This window comes from Cupressus sempervirens, chromosome 10, assembly GCF_028749045.1.
Source record: "Cupressus sempervirens isolate cs-2001-9-10 chromosome 10, ASM2874904v1, whole genome shotgun sequence".
Taxonomy (NCBI): Eukaryota; Viridiplantae; Streptophyta; class Pinopsida; order Cupressales; family Cupressaceae; genus Cupressus; species Cupressus sempervirens.
The window spans coordinates 619,997,809-620,023,332 of record NC_143127.1 but is presented as its reverse complement, the minus strand read 5'-3'; the positions used below and the strand labels follow the sequence as shown (position 1 = coordinate 620,023,332).

Below are 25,524 nucleotides of genomic sequence, written 5' to 3'. Positions count from 1 at the left end.
AAGCACAAGAGATTATTACATTACTGTAAACTATGAGTTGTTGATATTTTTAAAGTTATTTCAAATAATATTTCTGGGAGGTGTTCTCATCATAATTACCACACCCTTTAGCTTGACTCTTGATACTTATGAAGATGTCAAGCATGAATCATGTAGCACTTGCTTGAGAAAAATCTCCATGCATTTGGGTATATATAAGGAAATATCATGTAGGCCAACTACAATTATGTAATGTCCCTTGCTAGGTTTAGATTTGTTATAACCCAAATTATCCCATTTTAATATTCTTACGTCCTAAGATGAATTGCCCAAGATATACTGATTCAGAGTATGTTATTCCATGGCTCAAGTTAAGGAAAATTGTTTATTTATCAAACACATTAAGTAATTTGGTTTCTCTTACTAGCTAATAATTCTTAAATGTCAATGCTGATCTTACTACTACCTTAGTTTGAGAAGGAAGATTAAATAAATTTATTAATGTCCAAGAGGAGACAACAAATAGATCTAAGGGATTGAATAGAGTACAAAAAGGCCGCAACCAATAATGGGAGCACCAAACAGTGTCCATGGAAAGAACAAAACAGGAAAGTAAAAGGCAAAAAGATGAAAGCAAGAGGCAAGAAAAGCCTAAGTACTTCTCGCAGGAGAGAAGTACCCCAAAAGCAAAGGATATGGTCTGAGGCGAAGGCAAAAAATGGTCTCGGGCTGTCTCGAGGAAGCGTTGGAGGTAGGATGGAGTTGTCAAGTGTATCTATTGCAAGCGCTCACGTATCTAGTATGGCTCGAAGAAGCAGGGGGAAGTCTATGTCCCTTGGGCAAGAGATACAAGATGAAGAAGTAGGTAATGAGTTGGTTAGAATTTTGTCTCAGAGGGCATTGAGATTGGAGAGTGTGAATACAGAGCCGAACGATTTCCTGTAGATAAAGTGCAAGGCATCGCTGGTTGGTGTATCTGAAGAAAAAGGATAGGCTCTGGCACCCTTTGAACAAGCAATAAAATCTCCCCCTGATTTCATAGTAAATGGAGCGATAAAAAAATGTATCTCAGACTCCACTTCCCCAAGAGAATAGAGGCAACAAATCTTGTCCTCTTTGATAATTTGATAATCTGTTTGAATGTAAGCCAGTGCGAGCCCGCCCTAAAAGAGCCCAAGGAGATGCGAAGGGCATGGACACAAGGAGTGAGGTACCCAGGGCAAACAATGATTTTGTCCTGAATATTCATGTAGTGCTCTTTGTAAAAGCCCATCCTCAGCCCAAGTCCCCTGGGAGGGTTTGTCCAAGTCGTGATAATGTACTGTCTGTAGATATCTACCCTAACAAGCCCGTTCAAATCATGCTGAGAAGGAAGGAGGTGAGTTGGGGTGTCCAGGGAGAAATGAAAAGGGGGAAGGTGGTCAATCAAGATTCCAATCGAACCAAGAAGAGTAGAAGCTTGAGTGAACTAGCAGCGGGCCTTGTCTTTAGGATCGGACCTAGTGATTGCCTTGGAAGAGCAATAGGCCAAGTAAAAATATCTGTGACGGCCATCCAAAGAATCAACGAAGCTCGATAATCGATGGATAAACCAAACCAGATCAAAGATGGTCCTAAGCCTGAAGGGATGCACATCAAACTCCAAAATAATGTGGGAGTGATCGATGACATCTGAGGATACATCAAAGAAGAAGGGTCTGGATTCTCTCAACCGAAGCCTAATCAGATACTTGGAGATAGGGCCTCTGAATAGTAGAACCGTAGAGGACAGTCGGTCTGACCAAGGAGTTCAAGAGGGATATCTTAGTTGTGGTGTCTTTGAAGTGGTGTTTGAAGGACAATCACTCAAGCATAGCAAGGTATGCAAGCTCCTTATTGACCCGGGGCTACATGATAGGTCTCAAGCTGAAATAGGGACCGAAGAACTTGACCCCCAAATAAGTGTAGGATGAAGTGATCTCAACCTCATGACCATGGAAATAAAAGTGGAGATGAAAAGTCTTCAAACAATTGAAGGCCATCAATTGGGTCTTATGCAGGTTCACAGTTAACTGCCTCGCATCATTGAAGGAGGCCAAACCATCAAGAATCCATTGGAGCCCCTCCAAGGAAGAGGCCAAAATAACCACATTGTTGGCAAAAAGAAAAATGGATATTAGGACCTAGTGTAAGTAGCAACCATCCCCAAGAAGAGAGACATCTTGAAAGGGCTCGAGCTCATTAGTGTAAGTGCCAAAGAGAGTGAGGTAGAGAGAGAGGGCAACCCTGCTTCACCTCGATGGTGCTCTGTATAGGATTTGAGAACCCTTGTTGAGTCCTAAACCTGTTGACCACACTCTCATATAGCCTCATGATAATGGTCAATAGAGTCTTTGAAAGCCCAATGTCTCTAAGTGTCTAGAAGAAAGCCTTCCAAGGAACAAATCAAAAGCTTTGTGAAAGTCAAAAGAACAACAATTGACCTTGCCGAGCAATGTTGTGCCTCCTTGATGATAGCCCGCAAAGTGAGAATATGGTTAGTGGTCTGGAGATCTTTACAAAAACCAGCTTGTCACCTGGCTTGACAGTGTCGATGATCAAGTACCTTGGAAACAATAGTATTCAACATTATGGCATATAGTTTGGCAAAAGTATGCCCACTCATGATAGTCCTGTAGTTGTTGGGTCCGAAACCAAGCTGGTCTTATGATTCAAATAGATATGGATCTTAGGGATCAAGTACAATAGGATCCCGTAAAGTTTTCATATCCAAGCCCTTATCCTATCTTGGGACCATACCCTCAAGGTTTATGGGACGCTAATCTCTTCCCTCTCTTCAGAATCGACCTATTGGCTAGATTTAGAGTACCCCTTGTTGGAAACACTTCCATTCCTCCCTCTTTAGGTACTGAGTGTAGTAGGATTCAATCACAAACATACATATATCTATTCCAACCATTTACCTTTTCTTGATAAACCTTTTATTCTTTATTTATTCATAACTATACTTCTTAAATATCAGAATACTGAATATATCAGGCTACAGTAACAGTTGATAGTTTTAATGTGGTAATCCTTGCTGACACCACATTTCAGACTATCAGTCCAAACTGAATATATTATTAGATCTTTATTATTTAATAATCTTCAGTCCTTCGAGGATAGCTAGATGTAGTTTATTATCTGAATCTCCAATTCCTTCGATACCCATCCTTCTTTCCTTTATATCTTTTAATGTGAGGGAGAGATGACACCTTTTCATCGTAAATGCCCTTTGGTGAGAGACACAACCTTTCACCATTAGCATCCTTTGAAAGAGTGCAACTCTTCATTACTTTTGTCCCATTGAAAGGGTTACAACCTTTCACGATCAGATCTGCAAATCCTAGTTAAATCAGATCTTTACTTCTCATTTGTTATTATCTACCTTCAAAACAAAGTTCTCTTCTCCTTTCTATACTCATTTGAGGGATTCACAACTTATCATTTCATGCCTTTTGACCATTAACTTAAATTAAGATTTACTTATATGTAATTATATTCTTTTATATTTTAATTTATTTTTTCGATTTTTATCTATTTTAATTTATTATTAAATTATATTTCATAGTGGGGACATTACAAATTATGCTGAAGTTTCTAAGTAACCTTATTCTACAAGTACATTACAAGAATTGGTAAATTGGTGTTTGGATGGATTCTTAGTTTGCATGTAGAATAATTTGTTTTAATTTGTATCAGCTTGAAATGGAAGCAAATCTGAAACTTCTTTGCCCAAGTTTCCAGACCTAGTACGGGATTGGGTTTGGGTTTAGGTTCACGGGTTCGGTCAAAGTTTGTTTTTTGGGGGATTTGGTTTGTTTTATGTTTGTCCATATAAAAACATTTACAAATAAAAAAATAAGAAACATGTACATATATGCAGCAGTTATGAAGTTCATAAGACACCTATACTAATAGGCAAGTAACATAGGAATTACACCACTATATATATTAATGTTTTAGTTCCAATAATATAGCAAAATGCCAAAATACACTACCATATGTGTCCGAGTTCACAAATATTAATGTCAACTGTTAACAATCAGCTATCAATGATTTAAAAATCATCAAAAATATCATTGTCCACCATATCATTGTGGTATATTTGAAGAACCACAAATAGTACACCACTAACATTTGCACTAGCAAAAAAATTGACATTGATACTAGCAATCTTAGGCTCAATGTCATGATCACTAGGTAGCCCATGGTCATTGTAAACTCCAAGTGCAATAGGGAAGGCAACTGAATCATCCAACTTGACATTGTGTGGACCAACATCTAGGCTGACATGCTCTGGATCAACATTCAACTGCTTTATGTCTTCTCTTTTGTAGGTATTTTCTGTTTGTGAGGAGCCATAAGTTTGAATGCACATTGACCAAGTCCTCTGCCTTCTTGGAGTGTAGTCTATCACACTTTATTGATTGGATGGAGTGTGCTCCAATATCTCTCAGATGAAACTAACAACCTCTAAAGACTCTAAAATTTTAAAATTAGAGTTAGGAGTTATGAATACTTTTTTTAAATGTAAATCCAAGCAAGACCTATCCATGTTAGTATATTGAATCATGTTCAATATAGGGTTAGTGAATTTCAAGAGGTGCTTAGCATAATACCACCAAGAGGTATCTAGTATCATTGCCCTTGTAATGCTAGATTGCCTCCATATGCTTCATTGATTACCATTCTAGATAGTGCCCCACAAATCTTCACAAGACGTTTCTAGAAAGTTCTTAACAACATATTTTAAAATCAAAATAATAATAACTTAAATTAAAAGCTTAAATTGTTGACTAAAGTAAAACATATTTAAATAATTTAACTTACCTTCAAAATCTCCGATCTCGAGAATTGTTTACACGTGTTGTGACATAGTGTTCTTTGCAATGGCTATAAATTCAAATCTAACGTCCTTTACTTGGGATTTGTACCACTTCTACACATTTCCATAGGGGAGAGTTGGGGTCTATTTTAACCCGGAAGTTCCCTGAGCTAGAAGCACTTGCCATTCTATAGAACACATATATAGGCAAAAAGCCTCAAACCAAAATGAAATAGAGAGTTCATTTCAATTTGCAAAAAATGCAAGGAAAATTAAAAACACGAACAAACAATAAACAATAAAAACCTACCTCTTTTGTTGTAGTTTTCCCCTTCAAAGTCTTTGATAAATTATCAACACTTGCAATTATGTAGAAATAGCACACAAACCATCTTAGGGCATGCAATAATCAATTTTCAACTATCCTTGAGCAATGACAAGCACAAGGAAATTTCAACAATGGAGACAAAAAGTTTTGTTTTTCATTTAAATGAAATTGTTTTAACCTTAATATAGTTTTAGTGGTCAACATCAGGGTTTGGGCATTGAGTTGACCTTTTTATTACCTTGCTATACCCATACCCCCTTCAGACCATGCCTGGGTATGAATTGGTACTTGGTCTGTGTATAGTTCGCTACTTGTTTTGGTCAGGGTTTGAATTCTTGGACCCAAGTTTGAACTTGTTACCATGATGGATGGACCTGGGCAAACTGGTCTAGCCTAGATTGAACCAAGGTTGAACTTGGATTGGATGAATGAGTCCTTGCAAACGACCGAAAAGTGATTTTTTTGCAAATTTTATAATGTTTTCACCCTAAAATGTGTAAGTGAAGGCTTATGTTGGCTTCTAATTCTCATTTGCGGTGTGCATGTAGGTCATTTTGAATCGAATGAAACCAAATGCAATGTAAAGTTAATTCATTGTTCTAACACCCTCAAACACATGCAAAGGCATGCAATCACATTGCAATGTCTGCAAAATGTAGTGATAAGAGGCCTAACCAGCTATTTCTTCCTTGTCCAACTTGTGCATTCAAGTTTGGACTACATATTGATGCATTTACAAGCATTTCCAATGGCTCAACTTACTACCCACTTCCCATAACCCAAAAATAAAAAATGCAACTTTAACATGACAACATTGCAATTTTTAATCCATTTGTTGAACTTGAAACAATGATACTCAACATGCTGTTATGATTTAATTTTAATGTTCTGAATCTTTGATGTTGAACTTGAAATATACGATGATTCGATCACGATTCATGATGCTATGATAACAAGTTATAAAGTTTATGGTGTTTTTGTTGTTAAATCATATTTTATGGTACTACATGACATTCTAATTTTAGCTCCTGCTTCTAGGCTTCATAAATGTGTGTGTGTGTATATATATATATATATATATTTTTTTTTTTTAAAAATAAATTTTTACATGTTTTTGTATGGATGAATCCAAACAAACCCAAACCCCTTTCCAGATTTTTTCCGTACCAGCAAATTGATTCTTCAAATCAAATTGGACTAATAACTTAGGAAACATGAAAATTTTAAAAAATTAATAAATAAATAAAAAATATGGCAAATTCATGTAAGATTTTTCCATGGGAAACTAAATTTCGCTTGTATGTGTCCTTGGTTTGACAAGGTTGAACTTACAGTTTGTTTGCTGGACCTTGGCCAGACCCATAATGATGCAGTGCCAGACAGGTGTACCTCCAAAGGAGATGACCAAGCCCCCAATAAATACGACACAACAGAAGTTTAACAAGATGTGATTGTACATAATACACTTATAAACAAGAGATCTTCATATACATCACTGAATACTGGTTGATAAGACACTTCGCATACAAAATGATAAGTGACATGTCAGGCTGTAAGGCCTTCTCAGTTACGGCCAATAAATTCCAGATTACAAACCAAAAATCGCTACTCTCAAGCTTCCTTCGAGTATCTCCTTGATCATTAGTGAATGATTATTCCTTCTAAGACTCCAAGACATTACATATATAGCCATTACGACACACAGGTCGGCTTTGAGCTCACAATCTCCAATAATAATAAAAATGCATTACAATATAGGATTGACCATCAAATAATTAATGACTAGATACATAATACATGAGATAACATTATGCAGCGTCAAGTATAGGTCCACACATTAACTGATTACCTAGATCTAAGAACGCGTAAGTTAAGTCTTAAATATAAAACTTTGTTGAATTAAGTACTAGGCATCGTGGGAAGAACAACATAGGAAATCAGCAACCGAGAAGATGAAGCATAACTTCCTCTTGTTGTAACATTAAATTCTGCACACTTAGGATAATGTTCCATGATAGGTCCACAATATGAAGCCAAGCACGTGGAATCTGGAAAGGATAAACAAGAGTTTGCCAAATCAAACTGTTAGACAAGCAATTGTAAAACAGAAAGCAATGAATATCTTTTTGGGTGATGCAAGATAGCCAACAGCCTGAGGACACTCCTACATCTGACACCTAAGGTGACAAAAGATGTCCCATAAGGACTTATGAACATCTGAAAGAATTCAGATCATAAATCCCATGCTTATTCTTAATCCACGAATCCTTTTCATCAATCAACATAGAAGTCTATCCAAACTCACTATTGCAACCAACTATGCGATTAGATATCTCAGAGCTACTACTGCTACTACTTCTAGGATCAAATGAATCACACCTTCTGCATACATTCATCTGATTAGAAGATTTCTTTCCTTTACCTCTGCTTCTAATCACAAGATCAGTAGAAACCTTAACTACAAGTTCTTCTATCTTCAAATTGAAAGTCTTGAAAACACTTAGGTTCTTTGCTTTGACATCTTCCTCATCCTTCAAAGGAATTAAAACAAATTTCTTACCATCTTTCTCAACTATAACAATATTCTTTCTACAATCATGTATAGCTCCTCTATCAAATTGCCAAGGTCTTCCAAGTAGAACATGACAAGCACTCATGTCCACTATATCACATAAAACTTCATCCTTAAAATGTCCAATACGAAAATTAACCAAGCACTGTTCTCTAACTTGCATACATTGATCATCTTGAAAGCAACTAATACCATAAGGAGTAGGATGTTTCATTCTTTGCAAACCAAGTTTCCTAATTGTCTCTTCAAAAACAAGATTATTAGTACTACCTCTATCTATAATAACTTTATAGCATTTACCCCCAAACTTACAATTAGTTCGGAATAAATTCCTTCTTTGCACCGGTTCCACATCATGCTTAGCCAACATGATTCTTCTCAAAAGAGATTCTCCTACTTTTGGTAATGCTTAATCAACATTAGAAGATTCCACTTATGGTTCTTCCTATACTACCAAGTTCTGTTTGTCAACTTTCACATTAGGACATTCAAAAGCTTAGTGTCCTTCCTTAGCACATTTAAAACAAGTACCTCTGAAAACAAACTTCTTATCAGAAACAACTTCCTTACACTTATCAACCTTAGCCACTTGTTTACCTTGCTTTCTTCCTAGCTTTTCTTCAGCCTTTAATGCACACTGATAAGCATCTTCAACATACTCAATTCATCTTGAGCATTGAATTTCAGACCATTAACATACGTTGTAACCTTTTCCTTAGAAGATTCACAATGTCTAGATCTGATTTTGTATTTTTAAAAATTCTTCAGTACAATTCTTCATAGACATCTTTCTACTTCAAGTTCTGCAATTTCTTAAACAATTCAAGTTCATAGTCTTCAGGGATGAATTTAGCCTTTAATCTAGAAACTATGGGTTTCCATCTACTAATCTTAGGTTCATCATTATCTTCTCTATACTTCTGTAGTTCTTTCCACCACAAGGCAGGATGACCTTTCAACTTAGTTTGTGCTAGCCTAACTCTCTGCTGATCTACAATATTTTCAAGCTCAAAGTAATCCTCAAGTTCATTATCCCAATCTAGCAATTCTTCAAGATCTAAAGAACCATAATAATTTGAATCTTTCATTCTATGACTCTTACCACTTTGTGCCATATCCTTCAACAATCTTCCTTCTTTTGCAAGGATCTCTATCTCAAGTGCTTAAAGATCTTCAACAACTTCAACATATTCTTCTTTTGTTTAAGGATTTCTTCTCAAGCCATTCAAGACATTTAGGATCTCATTCCCTATCCCAGTCTTGAATTCTTCAAACATCTTCTCCAACCTCCTAGGATTCATTCTTCTAGGTGGCATACTTAATTACAAGAAGGTGTAACTACCTCAAACTTAGGCAATCTGCCCACCAACAAGGATCAATAGGTCTGTAACAAGATTCCAAACAACTTGGAAAAGTCCTCTGCAATCATGATCCAGAACTTCAATTTGTCACCTCACGACCAAGGATTTCAAGTCTTCACAAGCCTACCAAGATCAGAGCGTCAACCATCATATCTAACCACTCTTCGATAAGTCGCCAACAAGATCAACCTTCACTCAGCAAGATCAAACCACACTCTTATAAGATCCAACCTTTAGGTATGATAAGATCAACAACCTTCAGCTTTGATACCATTTGATGCAGTGCAAGGTAGGTGTACCTCCAAAGGAAATGTCCAAGCCCCTAGCAAATACAACACAAGAAAAGTATACCAAGATGCAATTGCAAATAACACACTTATAAACAAGAGATCTTTATATACATCACTGAATACTGGTTGATAAGACAACTCACATACAAAATGGTAAGCAACATGTTAGGCTGTAAGGCCTTCCCAGTTACGGCCAATCAAATTATAGACCAAAACTCACTACTCTTGAGCTTCCTCCAAGTATCTTCTTGATCACTACTAAGTGATTATTCCTTCTAAGAGTCTAGGAAATTACATATATAGCCGTCAGGACACACAGGTCATATTTGAGTTCACAATCTTTAGTAATAGGAAACATGCATTACAATTTCGGATTGACCATCGAATAATTAATGACTACATACATAATACATGGATAACATTATGCGGCCTCAGGTATAGGTCCACATATTAACCAACTGCCTAGATCCAAGAGCGCGTAAGCTAACTCTTAAATATAGAACCTCGCCGAATTCAATACCAAGCATCATATGAAGAACAACATAGCCAATCAGAACCCGAGAAGATGAAGCATAAATTCCGCCAGTTGTAACATTAAATTCTGCACACTTAGGATATTGTTCCATGATAGGTCCACAATATGAAGCCAAGCTTGCAGATTTGGAAAGGACAAACAAGAGTTAGCCAAATCAAACTGTCAGACATGTAACTGTAAAACATAAAACAAAAAATATCTTTTTGGGTGATGTAAGATTGCCAACTACCCAAGGATGCTCCTGCATCACACGCAAACTTGAACCCTGACCCAATTTGAACTGAATTGGGACTTGGGGCTTCTAGGGGAGGGCCCGCTATCTTAGCTTTTTGCTCTAGCATCATAATGGGTTTGAAGGAAGTTGGAGGAAGAACTTGTTATGGAGACATTTGCTTAGAGCACTTTTACATTTTAATCTTTTAGGCTCATACTTAGTGCCATGCTTGTCTTCCGTGTGTGATAAATGATAAGTTTTTGCTATCCTTATTGAGATTGAATGTGTTTTTGCATGAAGGAAATGGAAGTATTTTCATTTAATAAATTTTTTTAGAATGTTGGTTATTAGTCAATATGGGTGGACACAATTATTTGAATAACCTCAATAAATTTGAATACACAAATGAATAATCTTTGAAGATCTATTTTCCAGTTTATTTGATTGTAATCCTCATTATCTCTACTTTCTGTGCTTATTTTCTAGAGTAAGCTTCATTTTCTGAAGATGGTTGGTAATCCCAAGTAATTGAACTACATATAGACACTTGTTCTGCTGAGTCAGTGTATAGCCTAAGTAATGCTTCTATGCCTGTAGTAGTGATTGCACGCTGATCTCAAATACAAGTGGAAGACTGCACATAGAGATGAGTGATACAAGCTCTCTACCCTATTTCATGACTCTATATTGTGATTTTTCTTTTTAGATGTCATGGATGTATATCATAATCCATTAGCTACATACACCTAAGTCATTCATTATATATTTGAAACAGTCGTTTCCTTCTTTCCAAATCTGCTTTTGTACCCATTTGATCTAGCTTCCAATCAATTATTTTATTATGCTTCTAAATTTTTTTATTTGAGGGTGCTTGGTAAAAGCATTAAAGGCTTGCAAAATCTTTAAATGGTTTTTCAATTTGCCATGTCTCATTGTCTTGTCCAAGTTCATGGCAAAATCAGATTGTCAAGTCCAAGTGTTGTAATAGCATATATGATAATATTGTCTATTTGCACTTAATTCCTCTTGTAGTTTTCATCTGGAGACAACAATTTAATAAATTTTGAAATTGGTTTGAATTGTGTTTCCTAAACTATAAAATTATGTGAAAAGTTTACTCTTGTGAAATAATTGTCCAAAGGCAGAGTGACTACATTCTTAGAGTTGCTTTCATTCTTGATGATCTTACTCAGTAGTAAACTCTTCAAAGAAGTTAATTTAAATTAGTAATCTTATGAGATCATTTCTTTTTTCTTTTATTTTATTTTCTGTATCTGTTTACTATCAGACACATTTGTTTTACTATTTGATGGGGAAATAGTCAATTTCCTGTATAGTTAAATCTGTGAGCTTTGTTTTACTCTTATCCAAATAAAGCATTTAACTGACATGGTATCATTATAATCTGGTTACAATCAGAATTGGTATCAACTATCGAAGACATTGGCCGAAGAAGCTGCATGGAAAATTGCGAAGGATAAGGGCCTTGATATTGTCACAATAAATCCAGCAATGGTGATTGGCCCTCTCTTGCAGCCTACCCTGAATACAAGCTGTGCTGCAATTTTACAATTGATGAGTGGTAAGAGAATGGAATTGGAACATGTGAGATAGTTGAATCAATGAACATATAATTCTTTTCTCCTTCAATTGCTGCCTGATATTAGTTTACTGGATAAATCATAAATTATAATGACCGTTGAGAAAATGCCCTTTGGTAAGGTTTATGGCTAATGTGAATTTTAAGTAGTTCTCAGTGTATCAAAGCCTGTTCTTTCGATTAAATCATTCAATTTTTATGGGTTTCCTACCAGAGTTTTAAAGATATTTGATAATTGTAATCTCTTCTCTGTTGTAAGACAATTCTAGTAAAACTTATTTAACTATAAGATTATGGAACCAAAGAAAATATTAAACAGGGTTTCACCATCAGTTATGTATAGTTGAATCATAGTTACAGCTCGAAAAGTTTTAGTAGATGGATTTTAAGGGAGAGATGTGTCTTGAACGTAATCTGTTTCATGATATATACTGGTTTGGTCAGTGATGTCTTCAATTGTAATTCTAGATATGTTATATCCTAGCATGATCCCAAGGAATGTTGCAAGTAAAATCTACACCCCTCTAAAATGGTTTTTTCTTGTTTGTGATATAGACTTTTGTTATTGATAGAAAGTCACATTTTGATCACCTTTCAATAAAGCATATGTTAGAGCACTATAGAGCCTTTATTTATCTAGCCTCAAATTCAACTATCTTGAATCAAAGTTATTCAAGCCTCAAGTGCTAAGGGGCAAACTTGTTTCTATAATCACACTTTTAAGTTTGAGGTGATCTCATCAAGAGAGCGAAGCCAGTGTATAGCAAGAACAAACACTGTTCCTCCTGTGTTGACAACATAAAAATCATCATTGACTTTGTAGTGACTCGAGGAACCTCAATTGAGGAATCTTCCTCATGCTTGACGTAGTGTGTCCATTCACCGCCATTGACGAATCTTCCTCATGCTTGGCACCAATGTCAATAATTCTCTTCCCTTTCAGCATGCTTGTTTGTAACCTTGAATGAAATCAGTATATTTGAGAATAGAGAGTCTAGCAAGTATACTTGCACTTTCCTTCTTTTCTCCAGATCTTTTTCTGATTTATCTTCCTCACTATCCTCTGTTTCAATTTATTTATCAGCTGAATATGTGTCCATTTGACAATTTTTCCTTCTTTCTGCACAGTTATATCATAGACCCATAGTATAGTAATCCACCCTGTTTCCTTTAAATTTTCTGCAATTTCAACTCTGATACATTTTGTCAAACAAATGTGCAGGTATATATGCTTTCTAGTTTGATATGGGTTTCATTTTTCATTTTCAATGGACTGCATAATAACAACAGAGAAAGCACACAAGGTTGCAAGCTTAATACCGATAATGCACACAATAAGAATATGGCAGTCACAATGTTACTCCTGACCTGTTAGTTGCACTCAGTCTGTACGTGATAGCAATCTGAAATCAAAGCTAAACTTAATAACTGAAACCAATATGCAAATGTCCCAGTGATGCTCAGAAATGCATGTATCAGACTGCAATAGAAGCTACAGCCCTTGGAAATGATAAACAGCCACACCTCAGCTATGAATAGCTATTCAATAGTCTCTACCAAATATGCAAAAAACTGAGAGTTCACAAATTAAAGATTATGAGAGCTCACACCAGTCACCTTAATACTTTACCTTGAAAGCAATTTGCGTCCTGTCCAAAAGTATTGCTCTGTATTTTGAGAAATAGCAGATAGCAACTTGTGCCATAATAAAAAGAGCTACACTTTGGATGAACTGGTCTTTCTGCAGACGATATCATTGTTTGATAAATTCCACGAACCTCCAAAGGGTTCCATCTAAGTACTCGACAAAGAAGTTGTCTGCATCATAACAGAAACAGCTGCTGAAAAGGATTCTGTTCTTGCCATGATGAGAGGTGCCACAGAAATGCCTGGCCAAGAAAGGTTCGTGCCAAATAAAGATGCTTGCTAGTAATTAGAAGCCACCACCATTCAATTTTGGAGCTCCATACCAAAGACAATGATCCTGCACCTATACCAGGATAACAATGAGAATATCAAACAAGACTTGATAGGTCAAGACTCGATCTTCAAAATGGGATATTCAAGTCTTGGCATCCAATTACTTGCTTAGAACTGATTATTGTTCCCTTAGCCCACATAAGATTGTATGCATCATTATTGAAGGCTCACACAGAATATTAGAATTCTGAGCCAAAGGTTTAGAATGACAGCTTCATACCAACACACTCCCCCGATGATAATATTTCGCCAGATACTAGTAGTTGCATTAGTAACTATATCCCACGATTTCATACAAAATATAAAATATTAATGTCCTCAACCTTCAAAAATCTTCACACGGTGATCTCCAATGAAAATCGATTCTCACACATTGAAATGATTTAAGTCGTCCAAGGTAGTATTTTATTTGACCATCTCCTCTAAGACTGAATAAAAGAAACTTCTTGTTTGCCCTTCAATGTTAATTAAACTATCAGTGATAATCACTAACAAATAAGCAATGACTCTATTTCATTCCTATAATAATATTTGCAATCTTCCCACATAGAACTTTAAAAGCATTTAAATAGATTAAGATGAAATCTTTGTAGTACATGTTTTGGCTTAGAATGAGACTTTGTCAAATTTGAAATGACTTATCTGCATTAGATGTCCACAAGTTGTATAGTGAATTGCAAAGTTGGATCCTAAATGAATCCACTCCAAACTTGAATTGGGTTTCCATCCAATTCCAAAGAAATTCCAAGGATATCCAATCTTTGGTTTTTGAACTCAAAGCCATATGCTCTCAAATTCTCCAAGTGAAAATAACAACACCAAACATATCTTGAATTGAATCCCTCATTGTTCTTTTATATCTCACTACATAGACTTGTGGTTTTCCCTTTCCTTTGCCTTTTTATTTCACTGCAAGTAGAGTTGGCGGTGAGACCCAGTAGCTGAATAAGTCCTGAAATTTCTGGCATCAAATATTATTGGACCCAAAGGTTCTAAGTGCGTAAGTAAAGAATCAAACATGAGGCAACCTATGCTGAGACCAATGGCTAGATAGAGAGTTAAGCAGTTGGTTGAGAAAAGGTCTGAAGTATTTATGTGGGTAGGAGAGAGTCCTGAACAATTGAGAGTTAGAGCTGGAAAACAAGTGAATATGTGAGAAGTCATTGTGGTAAATCAGAAGATGGTGAGCTTGAAGAAGAGGATGAGGTGGGTTATGGAGAGAGTTGTGCTTATTTTGTTTTTGGAGTGATAATGGGACGAGAGCTATGGGATGTGGAGATTTTCATTGACGGACAGTTGCAACTGGAAGGAGAAAGATGTGAGAGCAGCCCACACAAACAAAAAGGAGTATATAGATAACATGCTTGTTATGGATTGTCAATTGGTCAGTGAACACAAAGAATATGATGGAGCTAAAAGTACTTGATAAGTTGATAGAATGAGGTAGAAGATGAACTTCAGATTATGCATTTGGAGGTCGCAATAGAGGTTTACCGAGAACCTGATGAAGATGTGTATTGCATACAAAGAGATTGATTTGAGTGAATAAAATGAGAAAGAAGACGAGCTATTTTCAAAAGGTTGCAGCTACATCTATTATTAAAAGGAGATACAAAAATGCATAAACCATAGTGAGTTGTACTTGATTCAGGGCCCAAAGTACACGAACATTGATTTGTTAAGTAACATGGAACAGTGAAACCAATAAATGCAAGGGCATTGGGCAAAACATGGGCCCCATTACGGTAAAGTGTGTAGATATATTTTATTATTCTCACTCATATATATGTTGTTATTGTTGTTCATTTCAATGTTATTATTCTTATATATGTTATTGTTGTTCATTTAAATGTTATTATTCAACATAATTTGTTATTGAATAAAAATGAAATAAGAAATAAAATTAGTAATGAATAAGGAAGTCCTGTGGAGGGCATTATCCTTTGACTACATGAGATAAGTATATTTTGAGTAAAATTTCCAAGTATTGTATTTATAATATAGTAAAGTTATCTTTTATGTATTTCTATATGTACTCTAAGAGTTATGTGCCTTGATCTTTTTTTTCGAGGATGTTCTTGCAGAAAAGGGAAATTGATATTAGATTTAAAGGGAGTTTGGCATGTCATTAGGAGCAACTTTGAATAAAGAGCTTAGAAGATTGATGTTCAGAGGGAGTCTGACACATTCGTCTGAAGGAATGGATAGAGGATATGTTTCAGTTGATCTTTGAAGATCTTGATCATATTAGAATTATAGGGAGTTTAGACTTCATGTAAACGTTTGGTATCATGCGTGTGATTGCATGATTTAATGGGCCTACCCCCTATGTACACCATGAGGAAGTGACGACTTCCAAATGATCATCGCTTGTATTTGTAGAAGTTATTGGAGGTGACAATCTTATAATAACAAAAGTCATGGTATACATTTTATGTAAATGTTGAAATAGATCATGATGGATTATATCTTGTAAATCAACAATTAAGTGTTAGATGTCATTCACTTGATGGCCTATGAGTTGTTTGTATCAAAGTAACGTGACTCGGATCCGGCTCGGACTCGGCAAGGGTAACTTGACTCGTAACTTGGATCGGACTCGGCGGTGACTCGGCAATGACTCGGCAAAGTGAAAAAATCTTGAAATTTTGATACTTTTTAGGATTTAAAGAACATTCCATACTTCCATTATTGAATAAAGCTTAAATACACAGGTAACATCATGAAATAGAAGGTAATTTGATCACAATGCACATACTTAAACATACATCGATTACATAAGTACAAAGGTAAATTGCTAAATACTAAAATTTAAATAGTAGTTGAAGGAAATAGAAAAGCAAAACATAGAATTATAGATATATAAAATGATAAGTCCATGAAACCCATCAAAATGTATATCAAATCCACGAAATCCAACACATCAATAGTCATCATCAAATGTTTCGAATTCCGATCATATGTTAAGTTAAACAAAAAGTTAAAACAAGATTATAACTATGGCTCCTAGTCCTCATCCTCATCCCCAACCTCAACCTCAGGCTTAGTATAATCTATAAAATGCCTCTTAGTAAGGTGTCTAAGGTAGGTCTTGGATGATTGATTAGCTATAGCATCAACCTATGAGGTGCCTCTAGGATCAGTTGTAGTCTCTGCTAGTGCCTGTGAGGTGCCACTAGGAACAACTGTAGCTCTTTGGTCCTCTGCTGCCATAGCCATGACCTCAGCCTCTTTGTCTGCCTTGTCAACCCACTCTAGGTCCTCACCATCAAAGACAGGATCAATAGCCTCAGTGATCCACTTAGACTCTGGATCAACCTCCTCTAGTGTAATCGGAGTGGTTTCACTATCCAAAATCTCCTTGGTCCTAATGTGCAGGTTGTAATGCACAAAGATTAGCTTATTCGTTTTCTCCATAGACAACCTGTTACGCCTCTTTGAGTGGATGCTCGAACATGCTCTAGTTGCACTCACATCCAGAAGTGCTACTTGGCTGGCTTATTATGCGGATGGCGATTTGCTGAAGGTCTTTGGTGGAAGGCCCAAACATTTGCCACCATCTATATGAATTTTGAAAAATGGAAAAGAAAAAAATATTAGTCTCCTTTCAAAATTTGAACTTTAAAGCTAGAAATTTAGAAACTAGATTGTATAAGGCTTAAGCTGCAATTTTTACCTGGCTGCAATTTTGTATGACCTTTGCAAATTTGATTTGGAAAAATGGGCCTTGTTGCATTATTATAGGTATCCATCTCAAGCAATGTATTTGTGGCATTAGTGGCCATCTTTGATATCACAGTGTATAGGCCACTAAGAACCTCCTCATTTGCCTTGAAATCTTCACGGAAACGATATGCCGGATTAAGGTAATAGGCTGCTATGTGGATGGGTTTACGAAGCTGATTTTGCCATCTCCTATCAATTATGTCCCAAATAGGGCCATACCTGTCCTCAACTCCTACATATTTGGCCTTAATAGCCTCCTTGGCCCTATCCATGTCCTTATACATGTAGCCCATAGCGGGCTTCTCCCCATCAGCAACTCGTAGGAGGGCTACAAGGGGCTTAGTGATCTACAAAACAATTAAACATGAAAACAATTTAGTGAATGATGAAACTTTGCAAAGTTGCACAATGAAAATAAAACAAAAATTTGTATGAGATAAATTAATTTATAAAATTTTAAGACAAGCTTTTAAAATTTAAATTACCTCAACAATCTCCTTACATGGCTCCCAAAAACCTTCTTCATCATAAATGCATTTTGTTGCATCTATCTCTATAGGGCTGGTGACAAAGCAGGAAGTCCATTGTGGACCAACAAACATGCACGTCAAAGCTAACCTTGAACTCAACAAGGATTTTAGTGTGATAAAATTAGAGGCAAATCTTGTGATACTGGGACGAGCCAACTCCTTTTCCTTCGTGTATTCCCTCATAATGCTGAGGATCAAGGCATGATTATAGATGAACTTGCAAAGATTTTTGGCCTTAGCACAACATGATTTCACTCATTCAAGCTTGCCAATATCTTCTAATATGAGGTCGAGGCAATGGGCCACACATGGAGTCCAAAAGATTCTTGGGTTTCTCTCCATCAAAAGTTTTTTTGCAGCAATTTTAAATTAGTTAGTAAACAATTAAAAATTTAAATGTGTTAAAAAATTTTTAATTTTCAAAATTTAAGGAAAAACTAAAATAATTTTTTTAGAAATTAAAATTTTACCTGCAACAATATAATTAGTTGCATTATCAGTCACCACTTGGACAACATTCTCTTCCTCCACCTCCCTTATTACCTCATCAATAGCCTCACATAAGAATTTTGCATTTTTGACATGTGAGGAAGCATCTATAGACTTCAAAAACATGGTGGATTGTGAAAGTGAAAATTAAACAAAATAATTATCATTGAATAGTCAATAAAATAAAAATTTTGTTATTCAATCATACATTAAATTTTAGACTTTGAGAAGTAGATGATGATGAATTACCTCTGCTAGAAACAAGAAAATTGAGGAGAGTCCTATTCCTCCTATTTGTCCATCCATCCATCATAATGGTACACCCCCTTTGGCTCCAAATCTTTCTATGGTCTTTCAACTCAAGTTTTATCTCCTCAACCATTTTAGTAAGAGGGGGCCACTCAACTCATTTTCAGTGGGGCTTTAAACCCCGCACCACAGATGGAAATCACATCAATTATCCCCTGCCAATAAGGAGTCTTGCTACATTTATAAAAACATTTTAATTAGCATATTTCAACATCAAGTTAAAATTATAAAATTTTATTTTAAAAGTTGAATTTAGAACTTAAAACGTAAAACAATCAAATATAAATGAAGTTGAACTTTGAAGTACTTGGCTGCTATAAATAGAATATTACAGAAATACCAAAATTTGCAAATTGCTCTTCTTCTAGCTTCATGTATCTCCTTATTCCAAACCAAGCTCTGAAGTGAGGGTTGTTCACCAGGAGTGGAACGTGGTACAAAAAAATTGTCCAAACTAGATTTTTTGAATATGGACCAAAGGTAATGCCAGTACTACTTGCAGGGGCAACACCACTAGCAGCGCAAGGAATAGATGTAGAAGAAGTACAACTAGCAGAAGCACTAGGACGATAGGGGGAAGGGAAGCAACTTCTTCAACACAACCTATTGAACCTATGGGTGTAAAACTAGATACAGAAGCAGTGCTAGATGAACGTGGAAGGGAATTGGAACCAATCCGAGCTAACTCTGCTAATTGTTTTAATTTTAATTCCGTTGCTTGTTCATATTTTTCTAAGGCAACATAACAAAAACGTTTAGCCTCAGGAGTTGCACTTTTACAATGCTCAGCATCATGACCACGTATGCTAGCAATAAGGCATTTCAATCTATTTATCCTCCCACTATTAACGACCTTACAAAATAGGCATTTTTTTTGAGTTTTACCTCTACCCGGAAATACTATGGTGTACTTCCAACACTCATCTTTTTTATTGCCTTTAGAGAGCTTAGGTTTTTTCGCTGGAGGAGCCATTATGAGTAAGGAAAAATGTCAAGGTTGTTGCAATAAGACACTTTAGACCAAATATTACCATTTAAGCATTGCATTTTATGAAGACCTAAAGTAAAACAAAAACTTTAAATATACGAAATTTTTTAATCCAAAAAACCCATAAGCATAGAGAAAAAACCATCAAAATCCAAAAAATCAACTCTTACCTCTTTGAAATGAGTTGCTCCAATGTCACAAATGCAAGCTTTTCTCCTCTTCCTTTCAGCTGGTTGCAAAACAATGGCACTCTATTTCTCTTTTTCCTCTCTGTTTCTTTTTCTCACAATAGAGTGTTATGAAAGCCCTTTTAGGGTCTTAAGGATAAAAAGGAACCAAAAAACAAAAAAAAAAATGTATTTTTTATTGTTTTTACTTACCTGAACTTTGATTGCTACAGGTGGGTCAAGCCAGTCGTGACCTGCGAGTCACGCCTTTACCCACGAGTCACGTGAGTCAGGCAAGTCACCCTCCCTAACCCATCGAGCTCGGGTCATGGGTCATTTTGACCCGGCAAGCCATGCCTGACTTGCTGACCTGGGAGACTCGCCCGACTCGTGGTGAGTCTTGTTACTCTGGTTTGTATAGATATATAATAGGTATTTGGTGAATATCAAGTGTTGATATTTTGTAGGCCATTACCTTATTGAGTAATTGGTGAATATCATATGTTGATGTTCTGCAGGCCATTACGCAGAGTATTTGGTGAATATCACATGTTGATATTCTGAAGACCAATACTCTAGATATCAAAATAGTGGATATCTTCTAATCAAAGATATCCTTAAAATTTGCCATTCCTAATATTACCTATGGTGTAATATTATCATGTGTTTATCCTCCCTAGCTAAGAGGGAGTGTTGATGTTTGGTAGCTTTAGTTTGATAAACCATGAGACTAAAGTGTAGATGTGTGTGTGTGTGTGTGTGAGAGAGAGAGAGAGAGAGAGAGAGAGAGAGAGAGAGAGAGAGAGAGAGAGAGAGAATATTTATATATATTAATTAAATATAATGTGAGATGTTATATAGTTAAATAATAATTGTTATTATATTAATTACATTATAATGAATAGACATGTCCCGTTGAGGGACATGTCTCTTCTTGGCTCATCTTTTAATATAAATACAAGAGGTTGCTGCCTTTGGAAAACACACCAATCAGGCAATGGCTAGTATCTTGAAAAATAACACAAATTCATGATAGGAGAGAAGAATGGTGAGAAGAGTTGTTGGGGGAGGGAAAAGGTTGTTCCACTAGATGATGGAAATGAAGGACAAAGGAGTGACTTCTTATTCTTTACACTGCGATGAAGTTCGTTGTAGGTTGTTTTGTAAGAATCACTTTGGTTCACTTGCAGAGAAACTCACTAGTTTTTCCTCAGTAGTAATTTTGTCAAACACATTGAAAACATGTAAAGAAATCTATTTTCTAAGTTCACCTTTGCTTCTTATGTTTGGTATAGTTTTTGCATATATGTTAACCAACATTTACACACAAGCCATAACCAAGACAACAAAATTCATCAAATCAAAAATTCGCTATAATTGTTAGAACATTATAGATTACAAAGACAATAGATTCTGACCTCGTCTCATCTCAGACTGAAATTATATGCACAACAAAAGTCAACTCTAACCACAGAATGATTACATTATGTATAGGAGTTAAACGATACTAAGCATTGTCTTCCTGTCATATGGAATAGAACTTATGATAACTTCAAATTGAGAAGAATATTATAAATGAAATATATTCTTCCAAATATATTGCCACATCTGCGACTTCTGTTTGTGTATTCCTATCACTTCCAAAAAATATCTAGTGTTGCTCAAACTAATACTTCACTTCCCCAAAGCTCATTTCATTGTATGACAACTTGCAAAGTATTAGTCTCTCCGTTCTTATTTATCCAACCACTGTTCACATTTCCTCTGGATCCTCTTGGTTCCTTCAGGGTGGGCTCTCATCATCTCTTCAACAAGACAAATCGTCAACTAGAGAGAGATAACATGATAAGCTAGTTATGCTGATGGGAGAGGATGACGCTAGGAGCATTTCATTTTCCATTGTCCTATCTACAACAAGATTAGACGTAAATTCTATTGCCTTTTTAAGGAATTCAGTTCCTTTCCACCTTTATTAGATTCACTTATTCAAGGTTCCTTGCACTTTATCTTTAGGAGGCCATTACACTCCAAGACCACCCACTCCAGCATTGAGACTATGCAATCTTGTTAGTTTATCACCTCCCTTGGGCTTTACCAACACGTGACACTAAACACTAGCTTGGTCCCCCCTCTAACCATTCTTGGTCTATGAAGCCCAAGAGGGTTTCCTTTCAGCAGTGGTTATTCGCCTCATCTAACTATATTCCTATCACTTCCAAAAAATAGCTGGTGTTATTCAAAGTTCAAACTAATACTTCTCTGTCCCAAAGCACATTTTGTTGTATGACAACTTACAAAGTATTAGAGCCTCTCCCTTCTTCTTACTTATCCCGCCATTATGCAGTGTGCACATTCCCTTTGGATCCCTCTTGGTTCCTTTAGGGTGGGCTCTCATTGACTTTGCAACAAGACAAATTATTAGCTAGATAGAGAGAGCATGATATGCTAGTTATGCTTATTAGGAATTGAGGATATTGTTAGCACTTGGGAATGTTGCAGAGATCTTTGGTTAATGACAAACTTAGATTCTATATATTGCCTATTATTTGTTTGTTCAACAAGGACAATGATTAACAAATTTGGATATGCAAGCTTACATTTGCATAGAATGAGTGTAGACATCATGTCTATGTTCTCTATACTTTATGTAATATATTGGTTGAGTTGCATATTGTTTTGTGAAGATTGGTAGCACACTATTATACAAGAAATCATGACAGAGATAGTTAAAGATATTTTTGCTAGTGCGTAATGGCGAACATGAATCAATGTTGGCGAGCATGGAATATGGTTGAGGACTTATTTGTGTGTGGATGTTCATTTTTGGGAGTCATTTGGCTTATTTGGGAAAGATTGCTTGTGTGTAACGTGCAATGCATTTTATTGGTAGACGACTATGTTATTGTAGCATGGCAAATGTAATATTCTCTTTGTAACATGGGGGCAACTTAATAAAATGATTGTATTGATACTTAAGAGGGCATGTATGCCTTAGCATGGTCCTACGCAATTAATTGTATATTGACAAAGTTCTAGTAGGCTGACCTAATTAATTATGTGTAAAGGGTATTAAGGAAAGATGTTTTCTTTGTTTGGGGATGAATGTATGGTATGCACAGAATGTATATAATGCGAGCCTTGATCTTGGATGATTAGAGCAAAGTAGAGGTGTTGTTGAATGATTAAGTGGACTTCAAAGGAATTGTTTTAACAAGTAAGTTGCAGATTAGCCAGTTCATGATTATCGGATATGTTATCTAGAAAGAATTATCTTTCACTGTTACTCGAGCACTTAGAAAATGGGTCTACTTGTTCTTATCAGCCTTTAACAGGTTAGAACCTTCTAGCAAGGGTTTAAGGTCTCCTAACAAGGATCTAGCCTTGAACAGGGCTTCTTGTACTAAAGGAATTGTATTCGACTCCTAAAATGATCACATCCTTTCACAAGGATCTTATATATTAGTACATTTTCTTCTGGGTACTATCCCATCAGGTTTTTCTTTCTTATCAAGGGTTTCTCTAGTAAATAAAATTGTTGTGTTATGGTGTATGATTTCTTATTGTTTTGCATCATTGTTCTAAGAGTCGATCATCATTTTTTTATGTTTGGATTTAATTATATTTGTTTGCAATTGATTCACCCGCTCCCCCTCTACATAATATACCCAGTTAGACGATGTAGTACAGAGGACGAAGAGGATGTATGGACAAGACATGCGAGCAAAGTTAGAGGGGAAGCAATATTGCCATAGGGTGTGTGGAGGATGTAAGATGTAAGGAAAGGGAAAACAAGTGGTTGTATGGTGGTAGGGAGGGGAAGAGATAGTGCATACAGTAGAGGCAAGGAGATTGTGGCATACGGGAAGTTGGAAGGAGGGGTTCGTACGGTGATGTATGAAGGTTAGAATGTCATACGGTGGTACTCTTCAGATCCTCCAACCCTTCATAATGTTACACATAGTTACGGGACTCAGACTCGTCTTTGACTTGGAAAGTCAAAATCTGACTCGGACTCGGACTCGGCAAGGACTCGGAAAATAGAAAAACCCATGAAATCAAAGTTTTGTAAGGATTTTAAGATTGTTTAATGCATCTTTCAGCCAATTAACATCAAATACACAATAATTGAGATAAATAGAAGCTATTTAATACACACAATTTTGCATAGATCACATAAGTATAAAAGTGAATTTCTAAAGGAAAAGAATTGAATAACACAATATAAACTATAAAGTAATAAACATAGTGTCACTATAGTGTCAACGACTCAAATGTCCACAATATTCATGGATTATGAAATCCACGGTATCAAAAGGTCAAAACATGTATCAAAATAACAGCTAGAAGACTAAGGCTCATAGTAGTCTATGTCCTCCTACGAGTATGCCTAAAAGTCATGGAAGACTGTGGAGCCATTCTCTCTCCCTATGTCTAAGGCTGCACCTTATTCTCATCCTCATCCTCATCATCAGACTCAGATCCATCACTCCTAGCTTTAGAATCCTGTACTTTGTCTCCTCGCGCTCTAGCCTTCTTGAATGTCATCGCTACTGCCTCGGCCTCCTGATCCACCTGATCTACCCACTCCACATCTTCATTACTGCAGACATGATCAACAATCTCTGTGTTCCACTCTACATGTGGATCAACATTCTCTAATACAATCGGTGATGTATCAGTGCCTAGGATTTGTCTAAGGTAAAGGCGAAGGTTGTAGTAAACAAAGACAAGATCATTCAATTTTTTCATTGCCAACCTATTGCACTTCTTCGAGTGTATGTGCTCAAATAGACTCCAATCACGTTTGCATCCTGATGCACTAGATGGCTAGCACAAGATGCTTATCACAATCCTTTGTAAATTCGGCACCTTAGTGCCAAACATCTTCCACAATGCATCTGAAACAAGAAAATTTTAAATCATATCAATAACTTTGACTTTATCAAATTAAAATGGTAAGAGAATTAGAAATTAGGATGTAGAATCAAAGATTTTTACCAAGCATCAATTCTTTCCTATTTTTCTTGCACAACTCCCATGCAAATAAGTCCCTTTGAGCTTTTTTAAACAACTCAATCTCATAGACTACAATTGTTCCAACTCTTGAATTAGGTGACATTCTCTCTACAACATCGTAGAGGCTACTCCACACCTCATTATCAAGCGTGAAATGTGGGTTGAATTGGTATGCTAGATTAAGGAAGTAGGCCGCTGCATGTATAGGCCTGTGAAGTAGATTTTGCCAACGTCTATCAATGACATCCCATATAGGTCCATACCTATCTCGATTCCCTGCAAAATAAGAGCGAATGGCCTCCTTCACCCTATCCATGCCCTCATAAATGTAGCCCATTGAAGGCTTCTCTCCATCAGCAGTTCGTAGGAGAACAACAAGCGGCTTTACAAACTGCAATCATTATGAAAGTTGGAAGAGAAATAATCAGCTTTAAGTTTTTTCTTTAAAAAATGAACAATAACTTATAACATAATTTTATAAACAAAATAAAGTTGAAATGAGGACAAAAAGGAAAATTACCATCACAATATTAGCGATCAATGTCCGAAAGGAACCCTCATCAAAAACGTGATCAGCTGCATCTTTTCTTGAGT

The 25,524-nt window shown here is 36.1% G+C and overlaps 1 protein-coding gene across 2 annotated transcripts in view; it reads left to right on the top strand.

Annotated features, from left to right (window-relative positions):
• LOC149535362 (phenylacetaldehyde reductase-like) overlaps positions 1-25,524 on the top strand; it is a 202,693-nt gene that overhangs the window by 89,628 nt on the left and 87,541 nt on the right. For both annotated transcript variants that reach the window (XM_089804096.1, XM_089804097.1), the window contains exon 4: positions 11,545-11,707. In XM_089804096.1, the coding sequence (XP_089660222.1) occupies positions 11,545-11,707 (163 nt within the window). The remainder of the gene's footprint in view (positions 1-11,544; positions 11,708-25,524) is intronic.